This window comes from Lutjanus erythropterus, chromosome 21 (genome assembly GCF_056507025.1).
Source record: "Lutjanus erythropterus isolate fLutEry1 chromosome 21, fLutEry1.hap2, whole genome shotgun sequence".
Taxonomy (NCBI): Eukaryota; Metazoa; Chordata; class Actinopteri; order Lutjaniformes; family Lutjanidae; genus Lutjanus; species Lutjanus erythropterus.
Window position 1 is genome coordinate 28,220,978 of NC_139337.1, and position 24,169 is coordinate 28,245,146.

At 38.4% G+C, this 24,169-nt stretch overlaps 1 protein-coding gene and 1 long non-coding RNA gene across 2 annotated transcripts in view; one reads left to right on the forward strand and one right to left on the reverse strand.

Annotated features, from left to right (window-relative positions):
- Positions 1-24,169, reverse strand: part of LOC146307792 (cadherin-12-like) — a 131,738-nt gene that overhangs the window by 77,090 nt on the left and 30,479 nt on the right. Inside the window, exon 2 of the mRNA XM_084747588.1 lies at positions 9,682-10,125. Coding sequence (XP_084603714.1) covers positions 9,682-9,930 — 249 coding nt within the window. The 5' untranslated portion in view covers positions 9,931-10,125. The remainder of the gene's footprint in view (positions 1-9,681; positions 10,126-24,169) is intronic.
- Positions 1-24,169, forward strand: part of LOC146307793 (uncharacterized) — a 211,671-nt gene that overhangs the window by 9,995 nt on the left and 177,507 nt on the right. The gene's annotated exons all lie outside the window — the stretch shown is intronic.

Sequence of the window (24,169 nt, forward strand, 5' to 3'; positions counted from 1 at the left end):
GACTTTTGTCCCACTATTATTAAAATGCTCTGGGTAGAGTGAGGAAGACCAACAGAGGTCTCTCCAGTCCAGATGTGTGCGCCAGAGCGTATCAGGATATTTTATCTGAGGGACAGTCTGTGAGACGTGATTATGCGCCGAGCAGGATTTTGACCAATTTCATACATTTAACATGATAAATTGATTTGAGATTAACACGGTCGTTTGTCAAGAGGACTAACTCGAGCATTAATGAGTGTTGTGTGCCAGAATTATTCATGGCTTCATTTTTATTTATTTTTTTCTGGTCGATTTCTTCAACCGTTGCAGTCATCCCGCACCTGTTCTTGTTTCATCCCGACAGAGAGGGGTAACAATGCATGACGTCAGTCTCAAGTCTGATTGCGTCCGATTCATTTATCCAAAAAAACAAAAAAAAAAAAAAATGTATTATAGAAGACATGTGCATGTTGTTCACAATAAAAGAAATGCATCTATGTGGAAAGAGGGAAGCACAAAAAAAGTCGTCATGGCTCTCCCCTGTTGTATATCCACATCTCTAATTCCTAAATAATTGTATGAACACTAGTCCAGGGTCATCTAATTGCTGATATTATGTACTTGTGTGCCTTGTCTCTGTGTTGTTATGTCAGTCAGTCAGTTAATGCATTAGACATGCTTTATGGATAGATCAACAAGATTACTGTGGGGCACTTTGCCTGGGCTCTGCATGCAGAAGTCCTTCTTAGCTATAGGTCACTGAATAACCTCTGCATAGACCAGCGCAAAGCAATCAAGTTATGAAGCCTGTGATTTTGCAGTCAGTGTTAATTAACCGCTGGCTCACAGCAAGTCTCGCTGAAGTATTTTACAGCAGTGGCTATCATCATCATGGTGTGTAAACAGGTTTGCTGCTTTTATATGGGCCTCCTCAGGTTTTCAAGCATTTTACAGCTAAATTCCAAAGCATTTAAACTGAACCATATTTAACAACGTGGAACGCGCTATCAGTAGTAAGGCCGGTAAATTTCATATGGTCAGATGATGGAATCTCTCTTTGTTGTGCCTGGTGCATAAGTCTTGTTGAAAAGGTTTTTATGTCCTTCTTATAGGTCCTCATTGAAAGATTAAATTGCAGGCTCCACATCAGTAATAAATCTCAGCCAGGTGTGGGGTGGGACTGGGAGGAAGAGCCATCAATAAAAAGAAGGATGGTCATTCCTTGTCAGGCGAGAAGGAAGGGAATAAACAAGTTGTAGGAGAAACAGGGCTGCCCTTTCTAGCAAAAGTGCTTTATTGACTTGTATTTAAATGAGCGACCTTTTGGCTGCAAGTGTGAGAAACGGGGCATTGGAGCATGCTACTGCATGCTATGGCATGCTCTGTGTTGCAATAAAGGGTACCAAGGGACTTTTTCTTCCTTTTCCTTTTATGGGTCCTAAGTGTGACTCTATCTAAATTGATTGGATTTCTCTAACCTTCACTGCATTGAGGGCATGATGGTTGCTTTCTGATCCTAATGGCTGCAGTATTTTCTTGCCAAGTGTATAATTTGTTTAGTCTCCTTTGAAAGAATCTTGCATATTGCCTTGCTGTTGCGTTTCCACGACTTACTGTATATAAAAAGAAAACACGGCTTTCTGTGAGAGTCTGTCTGACGTGCAAAGATATTTTTATTTAGATGCACTGAGAATCCCGAGACCACGTTGTCCTCATGTGGGTCCAGTCACTCATCAATGAGATTACAAAGGATAGGACTCTGTAGGAATATTCTGTGTAGACTCTCCAAGCTTCCTTGCTCTCTTTCCATTTCCTCTGTATGCACCTATCTCTCCATCTCTCTCAAAACAACACTTGCTCCTTTCTTAAACATATATATCGAAGCCTTTTTGCACTGTGCTATGACAAGATAAAGTCAGTATAAATGATTAGACTGCTGTTGAAATGTAAAATGCTTGTGTAAAAATGTTCTTTTCTTTTTGCCGCGCTCCAGATTCTCTCCACGTACAGTGACACACTGTATCAAGGCCAAACCATCATTTCTTTACATTCAAAGCATCTACTAAGATTAAGGTAGCAAGATTTGTGCATTTTGTTGAACCCACAGTTGAAAACACTACCAGTAGATTAATCTTTAATAATTAATATGCACATTTTTCTCTTTTTTCCCTTATTTTAAGTTTAAGTTCACTTATTCAGCAATGGCCTCACCAGACAAAATGATATCAAACAAGGTGCAATTAATATCCACTATAGCCCAATAAAGTTTTAACCAATTAAAATTCTTAATGGTGATCAATTAATTTATAATTATAAACATCCCTAATTAAGGTTTTCGATTGAGGCTTTGAATGTAAAAATGCATCAGCTTAAAAATATATAAATAACCCTGGACCCAAATCCTTTAATTAAAGAAAGAGAATAATCTGTATAAACGAGGTAGTCTTTTATTTATCACATAAACTTATTAAACTTTAATAAATATAACCTTTAATGAATATAATCTAATAATATAATATATATTAATCAGTTTTATATGGTTAGACTGCTGCTAAACTGTAAATACAAGTGCATGCCTCCATTTGTGTGTGGCAAGTGGGAGAGCAACCAGTTTTTTGACTGCAGTGAAAATTTTGTTGTTTTTTTTTAAAGGCTAAACAGCAACAAATATAGATGGAAGCAAATAGACGTGCAAACCAAAAAAGCTACTCAGCATGCAAATGTTGAGTTAGAATTCAAATTCAAAAAGAGCTAGTTGGTGCAGCCCTACACTGTATGCTAGGTGACAACACAAAATTGTCACGTTCTGGTCAGAAAATCCCAGCATTGTTAGTTAATTGCCTTAGAGGTGTGTCGCTTTCCATTCCATCTTTGCCACTAGTAAGCGGCCATTATATTTAGCATTCTTCGAAAATGACAAACACAGTTCCTTTAAGTGGGTTCTGTATTGCTGTGTTACTATAATTCTAGGTAAAACATGTCAACCAGCAGTTCACAACCAGTGTGTTCAAATGGAGAGTGCCATGATGCCAGAAACAAATGCTGGACTCAGCGGAGAGTTTAATAGAGAGTGAGAGGAAGCAGCCCGGCTTGATATACAACCACACCACTAATGGCTGATTTTTCTTGCAGATAATCACTGCTCAGCATAGGAAAGGCCTCAGCATTATCTAATTGTGAGTGCACAGGGTTGTTACATCAACCCCCTTAAGCCCTCTGGGCTTTAATTGCTAATCTGCAATAATGTGGTTGTTGTCAAAAGGAGATTGTCAGAAGTTTCTCAACATAAATGCTTGTATTAAATGCGAACCGTTGGTGCTCAGAGTGATTTTTTAATCAATATGTTCCTGTGGTTGCTTTGTTTCGCAAGTGACAGCATAATTATTCATGTCTTTTTAAAACTGTAGAGGAAGACGGTCATAAAATGATAATGCTTTTTTGTTATTTTTTTCTTTGTTTATCTTTTGTTATTGGCATTGGAACTTGGCAGTTACACAGCACCGGTCTTCACTCAGAAGAGCAGCCTACTCGAACAGATATAAAGGCAGTATAAAACCTTTTTTTCATAATAATATCCTTGATAGACTGCTTCTTCTTTATTTATACTACAGGTCCATTGTGGTATTAATACCTCCATTGTAGTGTTTCAAAAGTAAATTTGATTCACTTTAAGCAGCAGTTGCATTTTGCACTAAGAAATCTTAGTGGCTCAGAGACTCTTGAGACACTGTGACTCTATGTGAAAAATTAAATAACCACTTTTCTAAACAACTGCAGTTCAGTTGCCCTTGAGCAAGGCTCCGGAGCGGTCGCTTCCATATTAATGCTAGCAGTAGGGACTGTAGTGGTGCTAAAGACTGTGCTGAATCTTGTCTTGACCTTATTTGTACCTCAGGGAGTAAAGAGGATAATTAACTAAGTAGTGTAAGTTGCAGCTCCCAGTTGTGACTGCAGGTTTTCTAACATTCCCTTCATGTTTAGTGTCTGCCACCTCCACTCGCCTGACCAAGAAGCTGTTAAGGCAAGAATATATAAAGTCTGGCATGAATTTTAAGATGTAGTACAGTATTGTGTGTGTGCAAAATGAATATGAATATATCACTGTACTGTGTTGTTTTTCAGAGTTAGACAGTTTTTGTTCCCAAATTAGGTCGCATACATTAAATGGTATAAGAGCCTGAGTCTAAATTCATTCTCTTCCTTAATTTTGTAGTCATACCACACCACCAAAACAAGTGGAAATGCAGACATGGCATATTTTTTCTTCTGGTGTCGCAGAAGAAAAGAAATGCTGCTTTGCTTGCACTCATTAATCTGAAATACACCAAACGGAAAGAAAAGATGGATTTTTTTTTTTTTTTTTTTATGATAAGTACGCCCTTCCCTCTCCGATTCCCTGCACAAGACTAATATTTACTTAGACTGCGTAAGATTGCAGCATGTCAGGAGAAGGTGCGCCTCGGGAAAAGGAAATTGTGTTAGTGGTTTGAGATGTATGTTTGAAAATATACATGTATGTAATAATATTTCAGCATGCATCAGATATGGACTGTGTCTTCAGCAAAGCCCTCTCTGCCTCTGATGCTCTGTCTGTGACTTATCGTTGTATTCAGTAATCTATATAACAGAACTTTGGTGTTTAAAATAAGTTTTAACTTAAATTATAAAGTTTGTCAACCAATGCATTATGACAAGACAAGATTTTTACCTTAAGAGGTTATTCTTTTTGTGTCTGCTTCAGACTTTATTTACCCACTGCACACAGTTACATGCAATGAAGTTCAGTCACCCGACACATATTTTGTTCATTTAAAATTTGGCAGTTGTCTAACTGGTTGTGAACAGGAGAAACTATAGACTTGCAAACTTAATTTTAGGGTTGAACAATTAAATGAAAACTAGTTGAAACTGCAGTATGGCCGACCACAATCTCAAATTGCAGGAGGCTCTGTATTTGTTACGTGAAAATATTTGTCAAAAATACCATTAACATTAAGTAATTAAATATTGTTGTGCTGTAGAGACGTCGTGGATTACGCATCATATTCTACAGACTTAAGAAAACACCTCTGTTCAGTGCATATCCTCCCTAAAAATGATTCCTTCTAATATCGCTAATCATATCACAAGTGCAACATCAGTCAAAGTAATCGCCATTTCTTATTTTCTAAAATCGCTCAGCCCTACCTTATCGCAATTAGCCTATCTATCACTGTCCTCTTCAGACTCATTTGTCTTTATGTAAATTGTACCAAGGGTCATTGCATGTAGGCCTACTGTAATGCAGCAGAGGCGATAGACTCTGCATAGACTGTGCATGTGTTGGCCAGTGACGTTGGTATTTTAATGTTTATGCAAACAAAAACTACATTGTGCAGCAAATTGTATTTGTAGTTTTCAATATAAAAGTTGGCTAAATAATTTCAGTGTGTGTATCAGCAGTTTTTGAACATTTTAAGAACATTTTTGCAATACTAATGCGTCAGTATATTATGATACATTGTGTACGGAAGGTGATATATTGCTATTTTATTAATCTAATTTTAGGAAAACTGTCATAGTGTAGAGAACATAACACCATACAATTAAAATCTTATTCAAAAAGATGGATAACAACACTGCTATGAGGGATTTAAACACAAAATGAACCACTGACAAAATCTTTGCATGTATCACAATGTCACGATAGATGTTTCTGAGAATCAATCCAGTATTATGAAACATAATATTGCGATACTCAAGTGTTTGCATATTTCCCTAAACCCTAAGTGATAATAATGATATATGTCATCACTGTAATTGCAAAAGGAAAATTTCAAACTTTAATTTCCTGTCTATGCGCGATGTATTAGAGGAGGAAGTGGGATAGCGCTGAGACAGGAAGACGGAGTGCTTCGATGCTGATCTGGCTGTATTGTTTATACTGAACAGGCACTTCAAGACTTTGTTATGCACAGCAGTTTAATGTTGAAATGGACTAGCATCAAGTAGCAGCAGATAATTATTTTTGTGGTATGGTGATGGATCTTATAAGTGTGCCTGAATACTTCTTGCGGTTGGTACAGTGTAGCTTGAGTATGTTTTGGAAAAACAAAACAATTAGGGATCCGCAAGGACAAGCGAATGTTATCGTGTTGTTCCCAAACATCTGCCGTCACTACAAGCGATCACCGGTGCATTCAGTCAAACGTCACCGGTTAATAGAGAAGCTAGTTGATCCGTAACACCGGTACTCTGACTCTCCACTCCACCGTCAGTGTCCCCCTCCCTCCCTCCCTCCCTCCTGCTGTCCTCCTTGAGTTGTTGTCTTGCATTCTGCACGCTGTCAGAACTAACAAAATTACTACTTCTTGTTAGTAATGTGAATTATTAGAATTTTAATGGACAGTGATAATTAGTAATGATTTGGCCGCTGCAATTACAGCTGGCAGTGATGCATTTAATAAAACCCCCTTGAAATAGATTTTATTGTTGCTGACATGATCAGGTTTTGGTTAAAAACACAGCACATGATTCTAATAAGGTCTCCACGTCGTTGGAAGAATGGCGCGTTTCTTTTGTTATTTTAATTGCACCGTGAGGCAAAAATGGAAAACAACCTAAAAGCTTGATGAAACACTTAATATTGATCCAGAGACCTCAGAGTTAAATAGCAGCTAACAAGGCCTTGAAGCGACAGATAAATAAGGCTTGACGTTTTCACCCCATTCACCACCTGTAAGTGCCACATCACTGTTTCCAGTTTCTTGTGTTTTTTAATATGAAACGTAATATTACTTCATAAAACTGAAAAGTAATTATCTCATTGTGCGCCAGGATTTCTATTTTAATACAAATGCATCAAATTAACTAGAAGCAAATAAATTTACGCATCTTGTAAAACAAAAAACAGTGCTTTCGGTATAAGCAATCCAAAACTGAATTTTTCGATCTGAACTGAATTTTTTTGTCTGTTTCTGATTTTTATATCCTTCAGTTTGAGGGGAGGTGGTGGTTGTGTTCAGACAGCTCATAAAACTTAGTTTAGTAAAAAGAGAGAGATGAAAAGTACTGTGTGAGGATGTGGAAATATATTTCACAATTATTTATATGCCTGTTATTAAATCATTTTGGTGCTTTGTGGGTACAACAAATGCATTTCCAATGAACATTAGGTTAGAAAACAAAACATTTGCCCAGTTTAATGTGACGTCAGGTATAAACATGGCCACTGTCTTCTGTCCAAATACAGATACAGAGACTATTCATTTTGTTGGTTGAACAGATACAAATAGTGACATCAGTATGGACTTATACTAGTCCTTATTTCAAGTTCATGAATCAACCAAATCAACCATGCAGCGCTTTCAACGCAACTGACAGGAACAGACACAGGATGTCTGACAAAAGTTTAGCTCAAACAGTTTACTGTGTTTGCTACTCGTGGCCAGTCAGAACATTCCAATAGAAAACAATGCAATCAAACTGATTTTGTTGCTGATTCTCGCTCGTGTCACATTCATTTAGTGCAGTTAAGTCAAGGCAGTGTCAGCATCATCATATACAAAATGCAACAGGAAGTTCATAAAACTATATTACCTTGACAATTACCCCGTTAAATATGGCAAGAAACACTTCCCATGGACAATTATAGATAGATTATACCAGGCCAAAAAGTTTCTCAAGTATTAATGCACATTTCAAGAGAAAGAATAAACAGAAATGACAAAGTGGCCTCAAGAGCAAGTACAACAACCCCCGCTGTGGTGTGGCCCGTGCTAATTAACTGATAAAAGGACTTCCTCTTCAACTCTGTCACTGAAAGAAATGAATGCTGACACCTAAGAAATAATGCTGTTCATAATTTTGATAATTACTTCTTCATTTGGTTGTGAAGGGTACTTCTGCCACCAAGGGAGGGGGGGAAGCAGCAGTCACTTCAGCCACTAAAGCCCCAGCACTCCGCAGGTCACTGAATGGAAATCATGTTTACGCTCTAGAGTGAATACATTACAACAATTAGGCATTGATGTATTATAGGAGAAGCATTCATTGCACTAAGATGCATGGTCCATTAAAGATCATTTATTTGCCTTGAAAACAAAACTGTTACCTTTTACAGGTCTCTGTGGTACTTGATAATTCCTGGGAAGACGTGTCACTTACACCCTGGCCTCCAAGTCTCCAGGAGTTATGTGTTTAACTTTTATCCTGACGTAGCTACAATGATTTTGAAGCGAAAGTCTTTCCCTCAAGATCGTCCCGACAAAGGTCCAAGGATCTCATCTCCAAACGCTTTTCATATGGCGAAGAATCAGTCAATTATTCTGAAGCAGTGCAGCAGTCCAGGATTAAGTGACTTAGGAGTGCAGCAGACAGCACCCTCCCTCCCCCCTGCTTTTAGCCTCAGAGACTTCCACAAACAGCATGGCTTGTCAGGGCTGATTGCAGCGGCACTGGGGCAGATAAGTCAGTCTTACTATTATCCTATGTAAGCTAGGAGTGCCAAATTACAACTTTAGCCTTAAACCCCCACAGAGTTTACTTACGAATGTCTTAAGCTGCAGTAGAGAATAAAAAAAAAATCCTATACTAAAAACAGAGACAGCCAAGGTTTGAGGGGGGACGCAGAGCAGTGTGTCTCGTGGGACAGTGTGCATATATCTCAGTTCTGGATTCAGTTCAGGCTGTTGGGGCTCTCTGCTGTCTTTTTATTGCTGTCAGCGTCTTCCCTGGCTCATAACTATGATGTCCTGACAGCTTTACAGGGACTGTAATTTAAATTTATTTCTACCATGCCATCGATTCTCCCACCACTTCAATGTCATGTGTGTCCAGCTAGTCTAATGTAGAAATGTGTGCACAGCTCCATACGCATGTATAGACCCCCCCCCACACACAGTGCCTGAGAACATTTATAACTTAAAACATTAACAAACAGGGACAGTTTTACAACAAGAGCATTATTAGATTAAAATGGTGAGGCTTATCTTGAGGGGCAAAATGAAAGCAGTTGGAGTCACAGTTGGCAGATGTTTTATGTACCGAATAGTTTCGCGATTAATCGTTTAATCAATAAAATGTAAAAAAAGAGATAAAAACCAGCAGATGTTTGACCATTTTGCCCGACTGAAATGTTTAATCGTTTAACAAAATAGTTGGCACTTAATTTTCTTTTCAACAACTGATCAATTAACGGATTAATGGTTGCAGCTCTAATTGAATTTATCATTCTTATCGCATTAGTTTGATGGGCAGGAACAGCTAAATGTCACAGTTTACTTCAAAAAGTATTTTATTTTATGCTTTTATATGCAGTATATCACTGATGCTGCTGAAATAAAACTGAGAAAGACTGACTGATGTGTGCATTGTTTTTAGAATTATGACTCACGATACACTGTATGATTCAACTTTTTCCCGCAGTATTGTAGTAGATCGAATCGTCCCGGCCCAATTGTTTATATGCATCTTAATAATTATTAAATGAACTCATTGTGATATTTTCTTTTGCTGATATTGCCCAGCTGATACAGGAGTAGTTTAAAACTTGCTCTACATTAGTCTTCTTTCCTTTCCTTCTGCTCCTTTTCTCCTATTTTATCTCCCTCACGTTCTTTTACTCCCTCCATTTACCACCAATTCAATTTCTCCCAAGCTCCTTACTATGTGATTTATGACTTCTCCCACACCATAAAAAACTGGAAATATAAGGCTTTTTACCTTGCCCACGTACTGCGGGTCTGACCCCATGTACTCCTCCAGAACGAAGAACTGGTTCCACACCCAGCCCCTTTTGACCCGCTGAAATCCAGCCGCCCCATTCCTCATCGGGCCCGCCGAGCTCCTGGCGCGCTGCTCCTTCCCCGTCCTGCTCCGTCCCTGCGGCGGCGAAGGTGGACGCAAAGAAAAGACTGAGCCTTCGTCGACAAGAATCCAAAGGAACAGCAGCAGGCAGTTCCTTGTTAGCATTGGCGATCTGTGAGGTTCAGGTCCTCAAGTTAAAGTCCAGCGATGAGAGGTGAGCCACACTGAAACCAACTTGTGGAGGCGGTTATGAGGAATGGGTGAGGCGGGGGGCCGTGCCAAGGCTGGCAAACCTGAAAAAAAAAAGCAGTTTTCCTGGGCCTGTCAGGATCCCACTCAGAGATTTATGGAGCTCATCACCTGAAGGAAAGAAACAAATACATAGTTTAAAAGCTTTGCTTTTTGCAGAAACCCCATTACCTGCATTACCTATATTAATAATGCAGTGTTATTATTCTACTTTTCCAGACTGTCTCATAGCACATATCATATACAGTAAGAATGGGGTGTTAATAGCTTGTTGTTCATGAATACCAATGACTCGGTGGCCTAAAGTCTTTGCCCACACCTCCCTCCTGCTCTAGTTTTTAATGATGAATGATGGTGCCGGCGTTCTCAATAATAAAAATAAGTGTTATAATTATTTGCCTGCCGATAGATTAGCCGAATACTAGGCAGCTCTCTTGGATGTACGCTCTAATTAGCTCGATTACTTGTCTCTGTAGTGGAAACCGTGACTCTATTTTTGCTGTCAATTATAGGCCACCGACCTGTCAGTGTTACGACATTTCCTCAATTGCCCATAGAGGTTGAAAGTCATGTATTATTTAATGACACTTTAATGAGAGGTTTGCTGATGAGCTTTTATGTTTTGCTTCACAAACCCCGTCTTAGTAATTTTAATCAAACTGGGGGAAAAAAAACAAAAAACCTGCAGTTGCATCAGTCACAGGGAAGCATTTGAACATACAGCGTGATGCATTGGCAGTTCATATATCAAATTGACACGCGTACTGTATGAGGTGTCAGTGCGAGGCAGCATGCTCGGGATGATTTCTTTAAGATACTTTGCTTTCTCTCAGACATCACTCCTGCGAAGAGCACAACAATTTGACAACCAGCGGCCACAGGAGATTGTTCCGCTCGCCGCGGCGTGTCATTTGACAGACGTGCATACTGTGAGAGAGGCAACTCATACAGAAGATTACTGTAATCCAGCTCACAGACATGCAATTGAATATTTAATTTGTTCTGTCTTCCAATATGTTCCTTTATGTCTTCTCATACATCAGTGGAAGTACCAATGAGCTGTAAGCAGGGGAAGGATGTAGCATGTCACATCATTGTCATGTCACGCCATTCAGTCTGACTTTGTGTGTAGCCAGAGAAAAAAAATGTACTCTGACGGCATATTTTTCAGCACATATTTCAAACAAGTTTCAAGCAACTCAATCACTTGTTTGTATAACAGTATTTCTTTTAATAACAGTACAATAGCTTGCCATAGTAGATGGTGCTACATGGGAATACACTTTTTTTTTTCTTTAAAAGAAATAAAACCTATTTAATTCATATTCACTTACCAGCGTCCACATTCACCGCACTGAAAACCAATTTGTGGCATAATAAGCATGTCTCAGGCTGCAGCTAACAATTATTTTTTATTTTATTGTTAATTAATCTGACAATTATTTTCCAAAGCCCAAGATGACATCCTCTAATGTCTTGTTTATCCACATCCCAAAAATATTCAGTTTAGTTTCATAGAGGTGTTCAAATGTAACAGGCTAGAATTTTTGAATGAATGAATAACATTTATATGTAAGTGCTTTCATAAAAAACAGCAGAAACCACGGGTTCTAAAATGAAACAACTAGCTTAATTAGATCACTTTAAACCAGGGCTATTCAAGTAATTGTTTTTAGCAAAAGTAAGAATATAAATTTGTAAAATAATGCACCTTTTAATTTAATTAGTTTTCATACTTTCATACAAAGGAACATTATTTACAAAAGTGCAGGAAAAAAACAACACACCTTTGATTGAAAGTTGATGTTTTAATAAATAATGTTGCATTTAATGTTTTTTTTTTTTTTAATTCAGTTTGACTCTACCCTCTGCTTAAACATCCTTAGATAAGATTTTTTTCGACTGTGAAGTGACATAACCAATGAATGGGCTAATGATCTTTGAATAAACAATATGAACACCCATCAACTTATCTTATTTTAATAAAATCACATTGATTTTTTCCCATTTTTATAAATGATCAAAGGGCCGGACTGAAGTCAATAAAGGGCCACATTTGGCCCTCAGGCCACCGGTTAAATTGTCCTGTTCTGCACCTTAAGACTTATGAAAGCTCTGAGTGTAGATGATGTTAACGTCAGTGAGTTGTGTTTGGACAGGTAGCACATTTTTATAATTAACAGGACTAGAACCTGATTTTGTAATTGAACAATCACTCATTCCACAGCCTAAAGCGAAGAAGAAAGAGAAATATTACAGAACCGACCTAATTTGTTAAGCCTCATTCATTATTGAGCAAACAGCTATTGCAGTGTTGCTGTTCACACCTTGTTTGCAATCCTGACTACCATATCAACACTCGAGCATTCAGCTCTGGCCTTGTTACGAGACACTTAATTGCGCTGAAAACAAGAGACGGGAACCGCAAATGGTTGGAATGAAGAATGGAGCTAATGGTTTCCACACCTGGTTTATTGTTCCTCTCTTCCTCCTAATGCACTTATAAGCTGTACAGTAATGGAAGACAGCGTGCCTCTAATTTCATAACCGGAGCCCTCATTGACATCATTGTCTTTGATTAATTATACAGACTTGGAACATCGGCTTCAGAGGGAGATTACTTCAACAAGGTTACGCCGTGCACCCAGATCCATTTATTCTCTCTGTCACCACAGTATCTTAAAAGTCAAAACTGATCTGCAAAGTTCTCCGTGCAAAATTGGCAGGAACTATCTTGACACGGGTCAGACATGCCTCTCCCGCAGGTCACTCCTCATTTAGCATTGACATAATGGAAAATGACTGTTCCCATAATTCCTGCAAAATCACGCCTCTGCCACTGTATGGCCCTGGGAGGGCTTGATGCATATTTTATGAGATAAGTTCATTAGCATGTGTCGGGCTTCGGTTGTGAGCCTTGACCCATGTGTCTACTTCAGATAACACGACGCAGTGGGCTGACAGCGTTCTCACACATCACCTTCAATAATCAAAGAACATATGGCTAGCCGATCTGCCGGTGCAGATTACCACCCACGAGAGACTCCCACGGAAAGTTATTAGTCGTCAAGGCTGCCATAAACATGACAAACAAATAAGTAGGCATTGACTTCTACAATGGAGGGGAAAATTAGTCATCCGGATCGAGTTCTTGTTTTACATATACTTCATTTCCTGATAGATATGTGGGCAGCGAAATGTTCTTTTTTTTTTTTTTTTCTCCTCCTTTAACAGCCGCAGTGCTCTGCATTGTGGACGGACGTGTCATTCAGAGAAAAAAAAAAAAAAAAAAAGTGCAGTTGTTTTGATAAGGTTATGTACCTGCCTACTCATGATTCAGAGAGGAATTAATTAATCAGTGGGGAGAAGTCTTTTGAGATGTTAAAAATAGGGTGTGCTTCACATTTTGAGCAGAAGCGTTGAAAAAACTTTAGTTATGTGCTTGTGCAGCTAAACTTTTTTTTTTTTACTTGCCCAGTCTCTGTGTGCCCAAAGTCAATTTTTAATTGCCCCTGAATAAATTATTTTAGAAAACAGTGAACAGTGTACAGACTAGTTCATCAAAGTCCAAGGTGATGTCTTTTTTTTTTTTTTTTGGTCAGGCCAAAACCCAAAGATATTCAGTTTGATGATAAACAATGAAAAGCAGAAACACTCCGTATTTGAGAGACTGAAAAAGAAAGTTTTCTTCCATTCCGCATGAAAAACTACTTAAATGATTGACTGATTATCAATAAAGTTTTATAGTTTAATTCTTAGTTGTCAGATTTACTTGCCTGATATGGAATTTTACTTGCCCCAGCCAAGTGAACAATCCTTACTTTCGAGTCATCTGACCTCTTCCTACAAAGCAGTCTACTTGTGATCCTCCATCACAGAGCGGTCCAACCTGAAATCATTTAACAGGCCTGAAAAAGTTGATCTCTGGTCTACTAAACAAGGAACTGAGATGTTATACAACAGCAAACTGATAGACAACTACTTTGATGATTAATTAATCAAGTCATTTTACTTAAATGTAGATTTGATGCTTTTATTTGTCCTGTATGATAATAAATTGGATATTTTTAATTAGACTGCTGGTCAGACAAAATGAGTGATTTGTGATAGGCGTTTTTCACCATCCGCTGATGCTTTATTAACAAAATGATGTCAGAAAATAGATATTAATTTCACAGAACATAAGACAACTGTAAGAAAATTTCCATCACAGTTTATTCAGTCCAAGGTGACATGTTATAGACAAAATCATTAGTTTTCTAACAGAGACAGAAATCAGCAGATTGATCTAATGAGAATAACAGTTACAACCCTAATACATAATATTTTTTTTTTACTAGAAATAGCAAAGATTAGAGAGGTCAAAATTCAAAAATACTTTATACAAATTATTATTTTCTTATTTCCTACCCTAATCATCTTGTGAGTCCTTATCATCTCACGAGTCATGACCCACCATTGGGCCGCTGACCCCCCAGGTGGGGGCACTGCTCTACAAATATGGAGTCATCACTCTTTTGTGTCAGTTTACAGGGCTATATTTAACACCAGGGCTGTCATGATATCAGATTTTAACATGATTATTTTGAAAAAAAAAAAAATCACAATAAAAAGATTATTGCGACACCTATAGAAAATTTTAAAGTAATAATAATTATCGGTCAGATTCTTTAATATTGTTTATTGTGAGTTTTGTATCCTTTGTGGCAAATGAATTCAACTCAAAATATGAATATTGGTGAAGAGAGATTCTGCAACCATGACTGCACAAAAGTACTTTTTTTTTTTCATATGTGCATTATTAAAATTATAGCAGTATTTCATTTCTGCTCTTTCAGTATCCTGTCAGAACTGGTATATCATGACACCACTAATCTATGCCATGCAAAGATGCAAAAAACTGTATAATGCTGATGCAACAAAAACATGTGCAGGTCACTGTGGGGTTAAAAGGGCAGCAGTAGTGCAACCAGAGATATATACGTAGATAACATCATAGATAATTCAGCATCTTATATGATCTTCTCTGTTAACCCTCTCACTGGCTTAAACATTTTAGATTTAATAATTGAAAGAAGTTTGAAGTTGAGTGTATGGATATGTAATGATGGACTGGCGTTGAGGTTCTCTGGTTGCGGAAAGAGCGTCGTGATGAGGGCACGTGTTGTCAGTGCAGAGCTGGCTTTCCTTCTCCTCTGCAGCGATGTGACTTAATTATTTGAAAGCAGTATTATTCGAAAAATGCAAGTCGACTGTCTGTCAAAATGTGCTCCAGCCATTAAAGTTTCTTGTGTCGTAATAGTCCTCAAATATTAATAAAACTATAATCCACTTATGTTGTTTCTGCAAAAGAAAGAGTTCATCCATCACTTCCACAATAGACCTCAACGGTGTAAAATCATTAAAAGTAACAGGAAGTGAGAATAGGAACCTGAGAGACAACAATTAGCAAATAGAGAGCTGATTAGTATCTTCAAGTACTGATCGATATTGATGAGTTCACTGCTGAGCTGTTTGTAAACTCTTTTTCAGGCATTATAATCAAGTCATAAAGCAGACATTATTTGAAGAGAACACTGCACTATGTTAATAATTGTGTTTATTCTGAAATTATTACATATTTGCTTAATAATATGTTTTAACAACAAATTTTGGGGGTTCCTCATAGAATTAAATGATTCAAGAGGGATTTTTGTATGACAAACATTAGACTTGTGTTCATGTGTCCCAGAACGTACATAGAAGGACCTGTAGCTCACTGGTACGGGTAATCTCATAACATCGGGTTGTAATTAAGTGAAGGCTCCTCAGAGATGTGTTCAGATTCAGCACCGTCACCACACTGATCCAAACGGTGACCTCATCTGAACCGTGGGCCTGGATGATGAAAAACTATGTGCACCAAGACTGAGGAGACGAAGTAAAAGAGTGTTAGTCAGTCAGGGAACTCGCTGTGAAGACATTGTTTTTGCCCAGCTAAGGCCAAAGAAGACTGTAATATCATTGAAACCCTTCAGGGGAAGAGTGGGAGGAGAAAAGTGTAGGTGGAAGCAATATAATGAAAATGGGAGTAACAACACAGCTGGCCAGTCAGGCTAAATTATCAAAGAACACCTCATGCGTAGGTTATAGCACAGCCAGAGTAATGAATAGTGAATAAAATGGCTTTGTTAGTTACTCAGATACATTTAGTCATTTACGAGGCAGTTTGGCTGCAGCCGTTCTGTTGGCTTAGCAAAAAAACAAGGTGCTTTATTCATTTCTAGGTGAGTTAGATGCAAGGCAGCACAGTAAATATGTTGCTGTGTTGGGATAACATAGTGCACTTGTAAGCGATCTTTCATTTTTCTTTGTGTTTGCTTCATATTCATTGGAGTGCTGCTCGCATGCAATGCCTGTGCACAAAGCTGTAAGGGGCACAAAACTCGGTTCCCTGAACAATAGAAACGTTAATGTGATCTGATGAGTCGTCTTCCCCACTTTTGCCCACACACATTATGTTTTGGGGAGAGCCAAAGGATGCCTTCTGCTCACATTACGTCTGGGCAGTAGTTGAACTCGGTGGTGGATATGAAATGCTCTTGGCACTGATACCAGGATTATGATGAGGTTTTATTCAGACCAAGTCACCCCTCAGTGATGCTGCTCCATCTACTATATAACAGTGCCTCAATATAACAGGGCTGCGCAATAGACTTATCTCCTGATACGACACTGTCATGATATTCGGGTGCTGATTGGATTTGTACTGCCATTATATTATGATTTATTGCAAATTTTTTGCCCCTTCAACACAAGACCACGGGAAAAAGTTAAATCACACACTTTGAGAGACAGTATATCCTGAGCCATATTTCAAAAATGCACTCAGAAGAGTATGCCCACGTCGTCAACTAGGTGACTTTTGTTTATGTCATAACCACAAAACACCGAATGCCAACCGCAAGATCTCAAGTCAACCTGCCCACTATTGTTAATGTTTTGAAGACGCTGTCAACAACGAAGGCCTGGCTGCCTTCCTGCATCTTCCTCTGCAACCCTGTGGCTCAGAGGATGAGGTGGGCCTGCTTTCGTGTTTTGGTCCACCTGCTTTCGCACGCATTGATCGCTAACTGATTGCCAGTTTTTGTTGTGTGTGAATGGCAATTCCAATCATGTGTCGGCATCGAGCTAACAGACCAAGCGCTAGTTATTTAAATGTATAAAAATCTGATTCAGCAATCATTAAATCGATGCAGGAATCATTAAAAAGTTCATACTCACATCTAAAAAACTAAACTGGTCATGTCAATATTTGGGGTAAACTTGGGTTGCATTAAGAAGAAGTAAGAAAACTACAGCTGATTTGTTGGTCATTACAGGGGTTTTGACCATCAGTAAAACACTTTATTAGCTACCCTGCAGAGAAACTGATTCAGCTATAAATTATCTTGGTGATTTAAAGGAGATGATAACACTACTGGATGCCTGCACTGAGTTTTTTAAAACCTGAGATTTGTCCCGTTGAAGAATTCCTCTATCTTTCATTGAGTTCATTAGAACACTAAGACAGTAAGCCAAAACACTTCCTTTTAATAGTGACAAATGGCAACTACTCCTGTTGCCAAGGCTATTTCTGTGATAAATGTGCCTTGTTGCTTACTTTACTAAAGTGCTTTGTCGGCAGAACCCAGACTGGAAAGAGTCTTTGCAGAGGGGTTTTGGTCGTGTTGTGGAAATATACATGTTGCCAGTTACTTAATATTGGAAAATGTTGGACTACAGAAATGTTGCCATCAATAAATCAATTTTGTTGAGGAAAGGTAATGTAGTTAAGTCAGTGGTTTTCAGACGCGGTCCAACAGGGAGTCTCCAGCCAAAGGAAGAAAAAATTATTTTAACTTTTATCACTTTTATTTTTTTTATACTGGAAAAACAGAAGGGAGGAAATAGGATTTTGACTCATCCTAGTTTGATCATCGATTGACTGTGAAGACTTTATTATCTTCAAACCTAAAAAAATAAACTCAGATGGGATACCTTAAGGCAAAATCCTCTTAAATCGGGTGTCTGTGGTCTAATGTGCATCTCTGCTGAAAGTCCTTGACATGAAAAACTTTGGAAACTCTTGAGTTAAGTACATCAGTTTAAAACATTTATTTCATGTGATCACATTTCTTAGTATTTTGAAATAATGTTTTTTTATCCAGGACCTTCGGTATTTAGATTATGAAGCTTGTGAAAGTATTGGTTGAACATTTGGATAATATTAAATTCCTCTAATTGGGATTGAAAAAAAAAAAAAAAACTTGACCAGACGTCCCTATTTTCAGGAATGTGCACTGTGTTTATAATGGAACCTCTGTGACAAGTGACTGTCACAAATCAGGGTCTGGCAATAAAAGCAAACAAGATAAAGTTAGCTGTGTCACAATACAACAGATGTCAACTCGGCTTTTTGTTGTGTGAAATGTCTGTCATTCCATCGCTCCAGCATTTTTTTACTTTGACACCTTCCTGCCAGAGATAATGGTGCCAGCTTCACCCAAAACAGCTTATTGCTTTTCCACATCCACAGAAATCAACAGGACATACATTTATGTGTTTAAACTCTAAAAGAAAATGTATCCTTTCATATTTTTCTAGGTAATCTTTCCATTTCAGATAGCAGAAAAGTAACAATTTATAGGCAAGACATCAGATTTAATTTTCAAAAATGTATTTTAAACCACTGGTTTACTCAGACCTGATCATTGTTTATGCAGTCATACCAGACATTACAGTATTTTTGTTCTAAAATCCGAAATGTTAAGGAATCAAATCAGTCTTTTTTTTTTTCCCTGAAGTTTCCAGTATCCTGATAATCCAGTGCTCAGCTATCTTTTATCATGTCTTTGACATCTGAAGCTTTGACAGATACAAATATTCAGAGTCAGGAGACATGCCTGATCTTATTCTGGAGCAGTGAAAGACAGGCAGCTGCAGAGATGAAATGAAGCAGCCCTGTTGCCCCAAGGCAGCCATGGAGCACCAATGGCGCACAGGCAACCGCTGTCATCCAGGCAGACAGTTTTCTAGCATGTAGGACTGCAACAAATGTTTGACCCTGTGACTTATGACTGCTTGAAAACCGTTTTGTAGGGTCTCCTGTCTCTGCGCGGGACTGTCATTTCCTTATAAGCCTGGTGCATAATTAATGTAGCTGTGTGTGCAAGTCAGAAGCAAATAGACTTCAGAAAATACGCCTCAGGTTGCAGCTCTGCAGGTTAATTAGGAGAGAAACACGACTTGTTACATGACCAGTGCAGACAGCTGCATTGATTAAAATGAAGCCTATAATTTCCATAACACTTGTGTTTGATGGGTTGAAGACTGAAAAACAAAGCTGAAATGTGTCCAGTGTAAACAGCCTGTTCGAGAGATAAACTTCTGGGATATCTTTATTTTCATATCTTCACACCCTCCTGACAGTTCTCTGAGGTATACAGTGCAAGCAAACAAAAAAACTTAACATTAAGTCTTTTCTATTTGTGGTTAAGTGTTCCCTTAGTGTTGTTGGCAAGGCACGAGTTGTTTGCAAAGTTATGTTGTTGACATATAGGAGAGAAAATCATTTTATTATTTTAGTAAACCTGTTCATTTAGATGAACCAAACACGCCTGGTTACTCTGATGGCAGCTGCGTTTCTTTTCTACAGCCCGCCGTTGGTCTGTTTCTTTCAATCATGTGGCGCTATTGTTTGCCTTGTTTGGAGAAGCATTCAGGATATTTTTTCTTGGAATGAATGAAATCTTTATTGTCTTTCGTCGTAACAAGCAATGCAACGTGTTGTGCAGAGCAGGGTATGTCAAGTCGGTTCTCAAGATGGATGTATAACAACCAACCCATGATCAAATCTTTCTTCAAGTGAATCCTCCAACACCAGCCAGAGTAGTGCACCTGTGCAGAGGCTTTTTAACTCTGGAGACCTTATCAGATGAACCGACTATCTGACACACGTTTGCCCTGCTTTATAAAAGAGTAAACTACAGAGGACACTGGTTGGGTGAATCTATGTTATTTGAAAAGCCTGTGCACTTTCATAGTTTGCATGTAAGCACAATGTAGTATAGGCTAGCTTACAGGCTACAATATGCATCAGACCAGTTTGCTGTTAGATCATCAGGATTATATAAGGGACATGCACAGGGTAGTTTTCAATTTTTCTAATGTAAAACTACTCTAACAGGTTAGTTTTCTCAGAGGGTAACTGTAATAAAGCAAGTTACTTTTTAATGATCTTGTTATTGGTGCTATTGTTTGCTCAGCTTTGCTTACTCAGTATAGCTAGCTTTGTTTCAAGCTTTAGAGGCTGAACACAACTAAGTTACGTGCATGTGGTGAGGAGATGAGGAGTTTTAAACTGGCATGTGGATGTATGACGGACACTCAAACGGCAGGGATGTGACAATTGATTTGCCTGCTCCCTTCACTGGTGATTAGAGACAGTTTTCTCAGCTAGACGCTTAACGTTGACGCCAGAGTGAGAGTGGAAAGCGGGGCCGGCTACAGTGGCGAGCTGAAGACATGGTCATGTGCCACTTTGGTAGACATCGCCCGAGGCTAGTACTGACCTCTGGTAGCATGTGCTATGCACTACAACACATCACCTTAATTGAAAATCATACCTTTCGAATCAGACCAAAACTGGCTGGTTTTCAGTTTGACCGGCCATGACTGATGACCGATTCTGTACCAGTCAAACTGACACACGTTCTACATGATGGTTCCATTTGTGGTCATAGCCTAGTCTACAATGTCTACAAATTTCTACAGCAAACTGTCGCCTCAGAATGGTTAAGTAAATTTTTTATTTCATGCTTCCTCTGGGACTATAATCTTAATGATATCCTGTAAGTGTGTGATGCACCATTATTTTTAAATCTTGTGCATAGGGGAGAAAAAGAATTAGAAACAGAGGAGAGAACATGAGTAGAGAGGGAAAGAAAATGTTTAGATAAGAGAAGAGAAAAGGAGAGAAGAGAGGTTGGAAAAATGAAAAGGTTTATTCTGAACATACAATTTTAATTTACCGTTCAAGAAAGGTTAGAAAAATGTTTGTTTGCTGTCAATTATAGCCTTTAGAAAGAAAGAAAAGTGGAATCGACCAAATTCAGAATTGGCAGGTCACTCAATAAAATGCTATAGGTGTATCCCTACCTGGTGTACTGTAATACATTGTTACTGGCCAAGCCTATTAAGAGACCTTGCAAAAACAACTGAGGGACAAATTTGTTGCTGTTGTTGTTGTGATCTGAAAATTTTGGTTGTGTCACAAAGTATCTGTTTCTTGCAGGGAAAAAAGCCCCTCTCTAGGATGTTGTTGTAACCCCGAATTACCCTTCTCATAATGTTTTCTATAATACCACGATTCAGGAAAAAAAGCACTCGATTCTGAAATGGCTTCATCAGTTCAATTTCGTCCATTTAGGAGCCCTTTATATCATTGAGTACATGAACTCCCTGAGATGGTATACCACCTTGAATATAATCCAGTGATGATGAAAAATAAATTAGCTGTGTGTCCTACTGAACGAAGGTTGCCTCTCTGTTAGAAACTGAACTTTTCCCCCCTGAAGATATGGAAGGCTTAGCTGTAGAGACAAAACTGGCCTGAGGCAATAAAGAAGCACCACACTGACTCAGCTCTCCCCAGCGTGAACACGTCTGGATCCCCTGCCAACAAAGTCTGTGATGCAACAGATATGGCTCCAATGAAAGGTTATGATTAAAAAGGAAATATATAAATATATATATAAAACTTCAGATGGGCGCCCAGGATCTAAATTATGGATTTTTTCGTCCTAACTCTTAGATGCTATGGATAATCGGTGACATATTGCGCACACGCACACTGGCACACGCACACACAAAAGAAAAATAAAGTACCCCTAAAGGTGAAATAACTCAAAACTGATGCCCGGTTCCTGTTGTTTGAGTCAGAGCTGCCGCTGTTCTCTGATCCGAACGGAATGAATGTACATTAAAATAAAAGGTGTGAAATGTGGAGACCTGTCAGCGCTCAGCTTGACGACAAGCCCACAAGCCAAATTGACTGTAGGGGGAATGTTGCTTCACCAGGGTGTGCAGTGCAAACTCAGATAGCCCCCACTGCTACAGTTTGAACTAAGAAAAGACAGACTCTGAGGCTGACTTTCCAACCCTGTTGTTGTGTTACAGAGTGTGTCATTAAACTCTGCTGAAGGCGATGCCAACTATTGACAGCGGAGGTTATAGAAGGCAAGTCAGATTATAACAAGACGGATTGCATTGGGCAAGTGGTCAAGCACCTGTTCTTTTCTAGGTGAGAAAGGAAAATTAACTGTTGAGCCGCAGAAAAAAAAACAGGCGTAATCAAAGCTCTGGGTCTCTGCGCAGCACAAATAGCAATGGTATTTGTGAATTAATTTGTGAAAGATAGTGATTCATTTAACAACTTTCCATATTATAAATGTTATTGCATAAAGACAGAAACACCAACAACAATGCAAGACATTGAGGTATAAACTATTCCCTGACATGCCGAAATAAAATCCCCTCTGCAAAATTTAACACTGTTATTGTGGGAGACTTAAGGGCTACTGCAGGATAAAATGGCTATTTCATAGTTCAGTAACATGTCCTGAGTGGGGAAAGAAAGCATTGAAAATCCTCCTTGAATAAACTCCTTTTATATTAAAAGCATCCTTGTATAAACTTTAGGAAATATTTCTTAATTCCACAAAAAGGATGACTTAGAGCTGTGTAAATGTACCTTAGTTTCTTTTTCCTGGGAAAACGAACTAAGGTACATTTGGTGTGAACAAGTGAGACAGTCAAATATAATATTTTGCTAAATATGTGATCAGATACATGATAAAAGCTTCAGTTGAACCACAAATGCTGCCATCATCAAGATCATTTAATGGTCCAAGGAGTTACTGCAGTTGATAGAGGACGAATGTCCCTCTAAAAAACCTGCTTTAATGTGCCTAATCCAATGTAAATCTTGTCCTTTAAATTGCTGAGTTTAATGCATCAGTTGTCCCTATACTTTGTGAGGTAGAGGATGGGGCACTTAAATATAGCACATTAAATTTAGTCATGGGTTAAACTCCCATAATGAAGGGAAACACTGAGCACGAGCATAATTAAGGGGTTACCTTTGGTCTGATAAGTATCATTTAGACGTTCTTATGCTTGAATTATTATTTGCATTGCGGGAATTTCACCTTAATCATCATATAAGCTCAATGGACTCATTTAGACAACTCCCACCATCCTATACATCCTATGTATCATTAAATATCAATTTGGAAACATATGATGACTTTTTAATAACCAGGAAAAGTTTTCTCTGGTCCCCTTTGACTCCAGTAACAACAATCATCACAAGACCACAAGGCATGTTTGACCAAAAAAGTCTGAGCTGGCAGATTTTGACCGGGATATGGATCATGGACCAAGTATTTCAAGAAAGTTTCATGTCTGCTCAGCACAAGGTTTTCATACTTTGTATACTGATTATTACTGATTACAGTAGAGCTGGCTGTAGCCTAAACGCTGTATCCTACCTTTGTGATGCTAATGTTATCTTGACAGCACTTTTGCGTAGAGTCAAATTCACGACATTCATGGAATTTAAGGCCATGTTGTGTGGATGAATGTTTCAGGATGTCGCTGGGGTTTCCACCCTTACTCGAAATTATAATTTTACAGATATTACAGCAAGCACTGTTGTCATCTTCCTTTGTTAAATGAAGCTTTGAACCGCTCCTTCCTTTTCACCATAAGGCCTTCTTGTTGCAGGTTACCAGTAGGGCTCTAAGAAAATATTGATACGCTTGAATAATGCAACATTATATTTGTGATACTGTGCTGCCTGTCAAAAACACTTTTCAGCCATTCGACTCAATTAAATGTGACAACCTAAACTGAGACAGGAAGAAGTAAGCACATATCTTTCCTTTGCTCAGATTGCACAAAAGGTACAGTAATATGATGTGGGAAGTTACAGCGACAGTGATGAATACAAATACTAATCCCACTGTTCTATTGCATTGAAAAGTAAATTTTATTTGCTCCGATTTTATACACATAGTGGTGAGTTTTTCATTCTATGACAGCCCTAGTTTCCAGCAGTGTAAACACGAGTTTG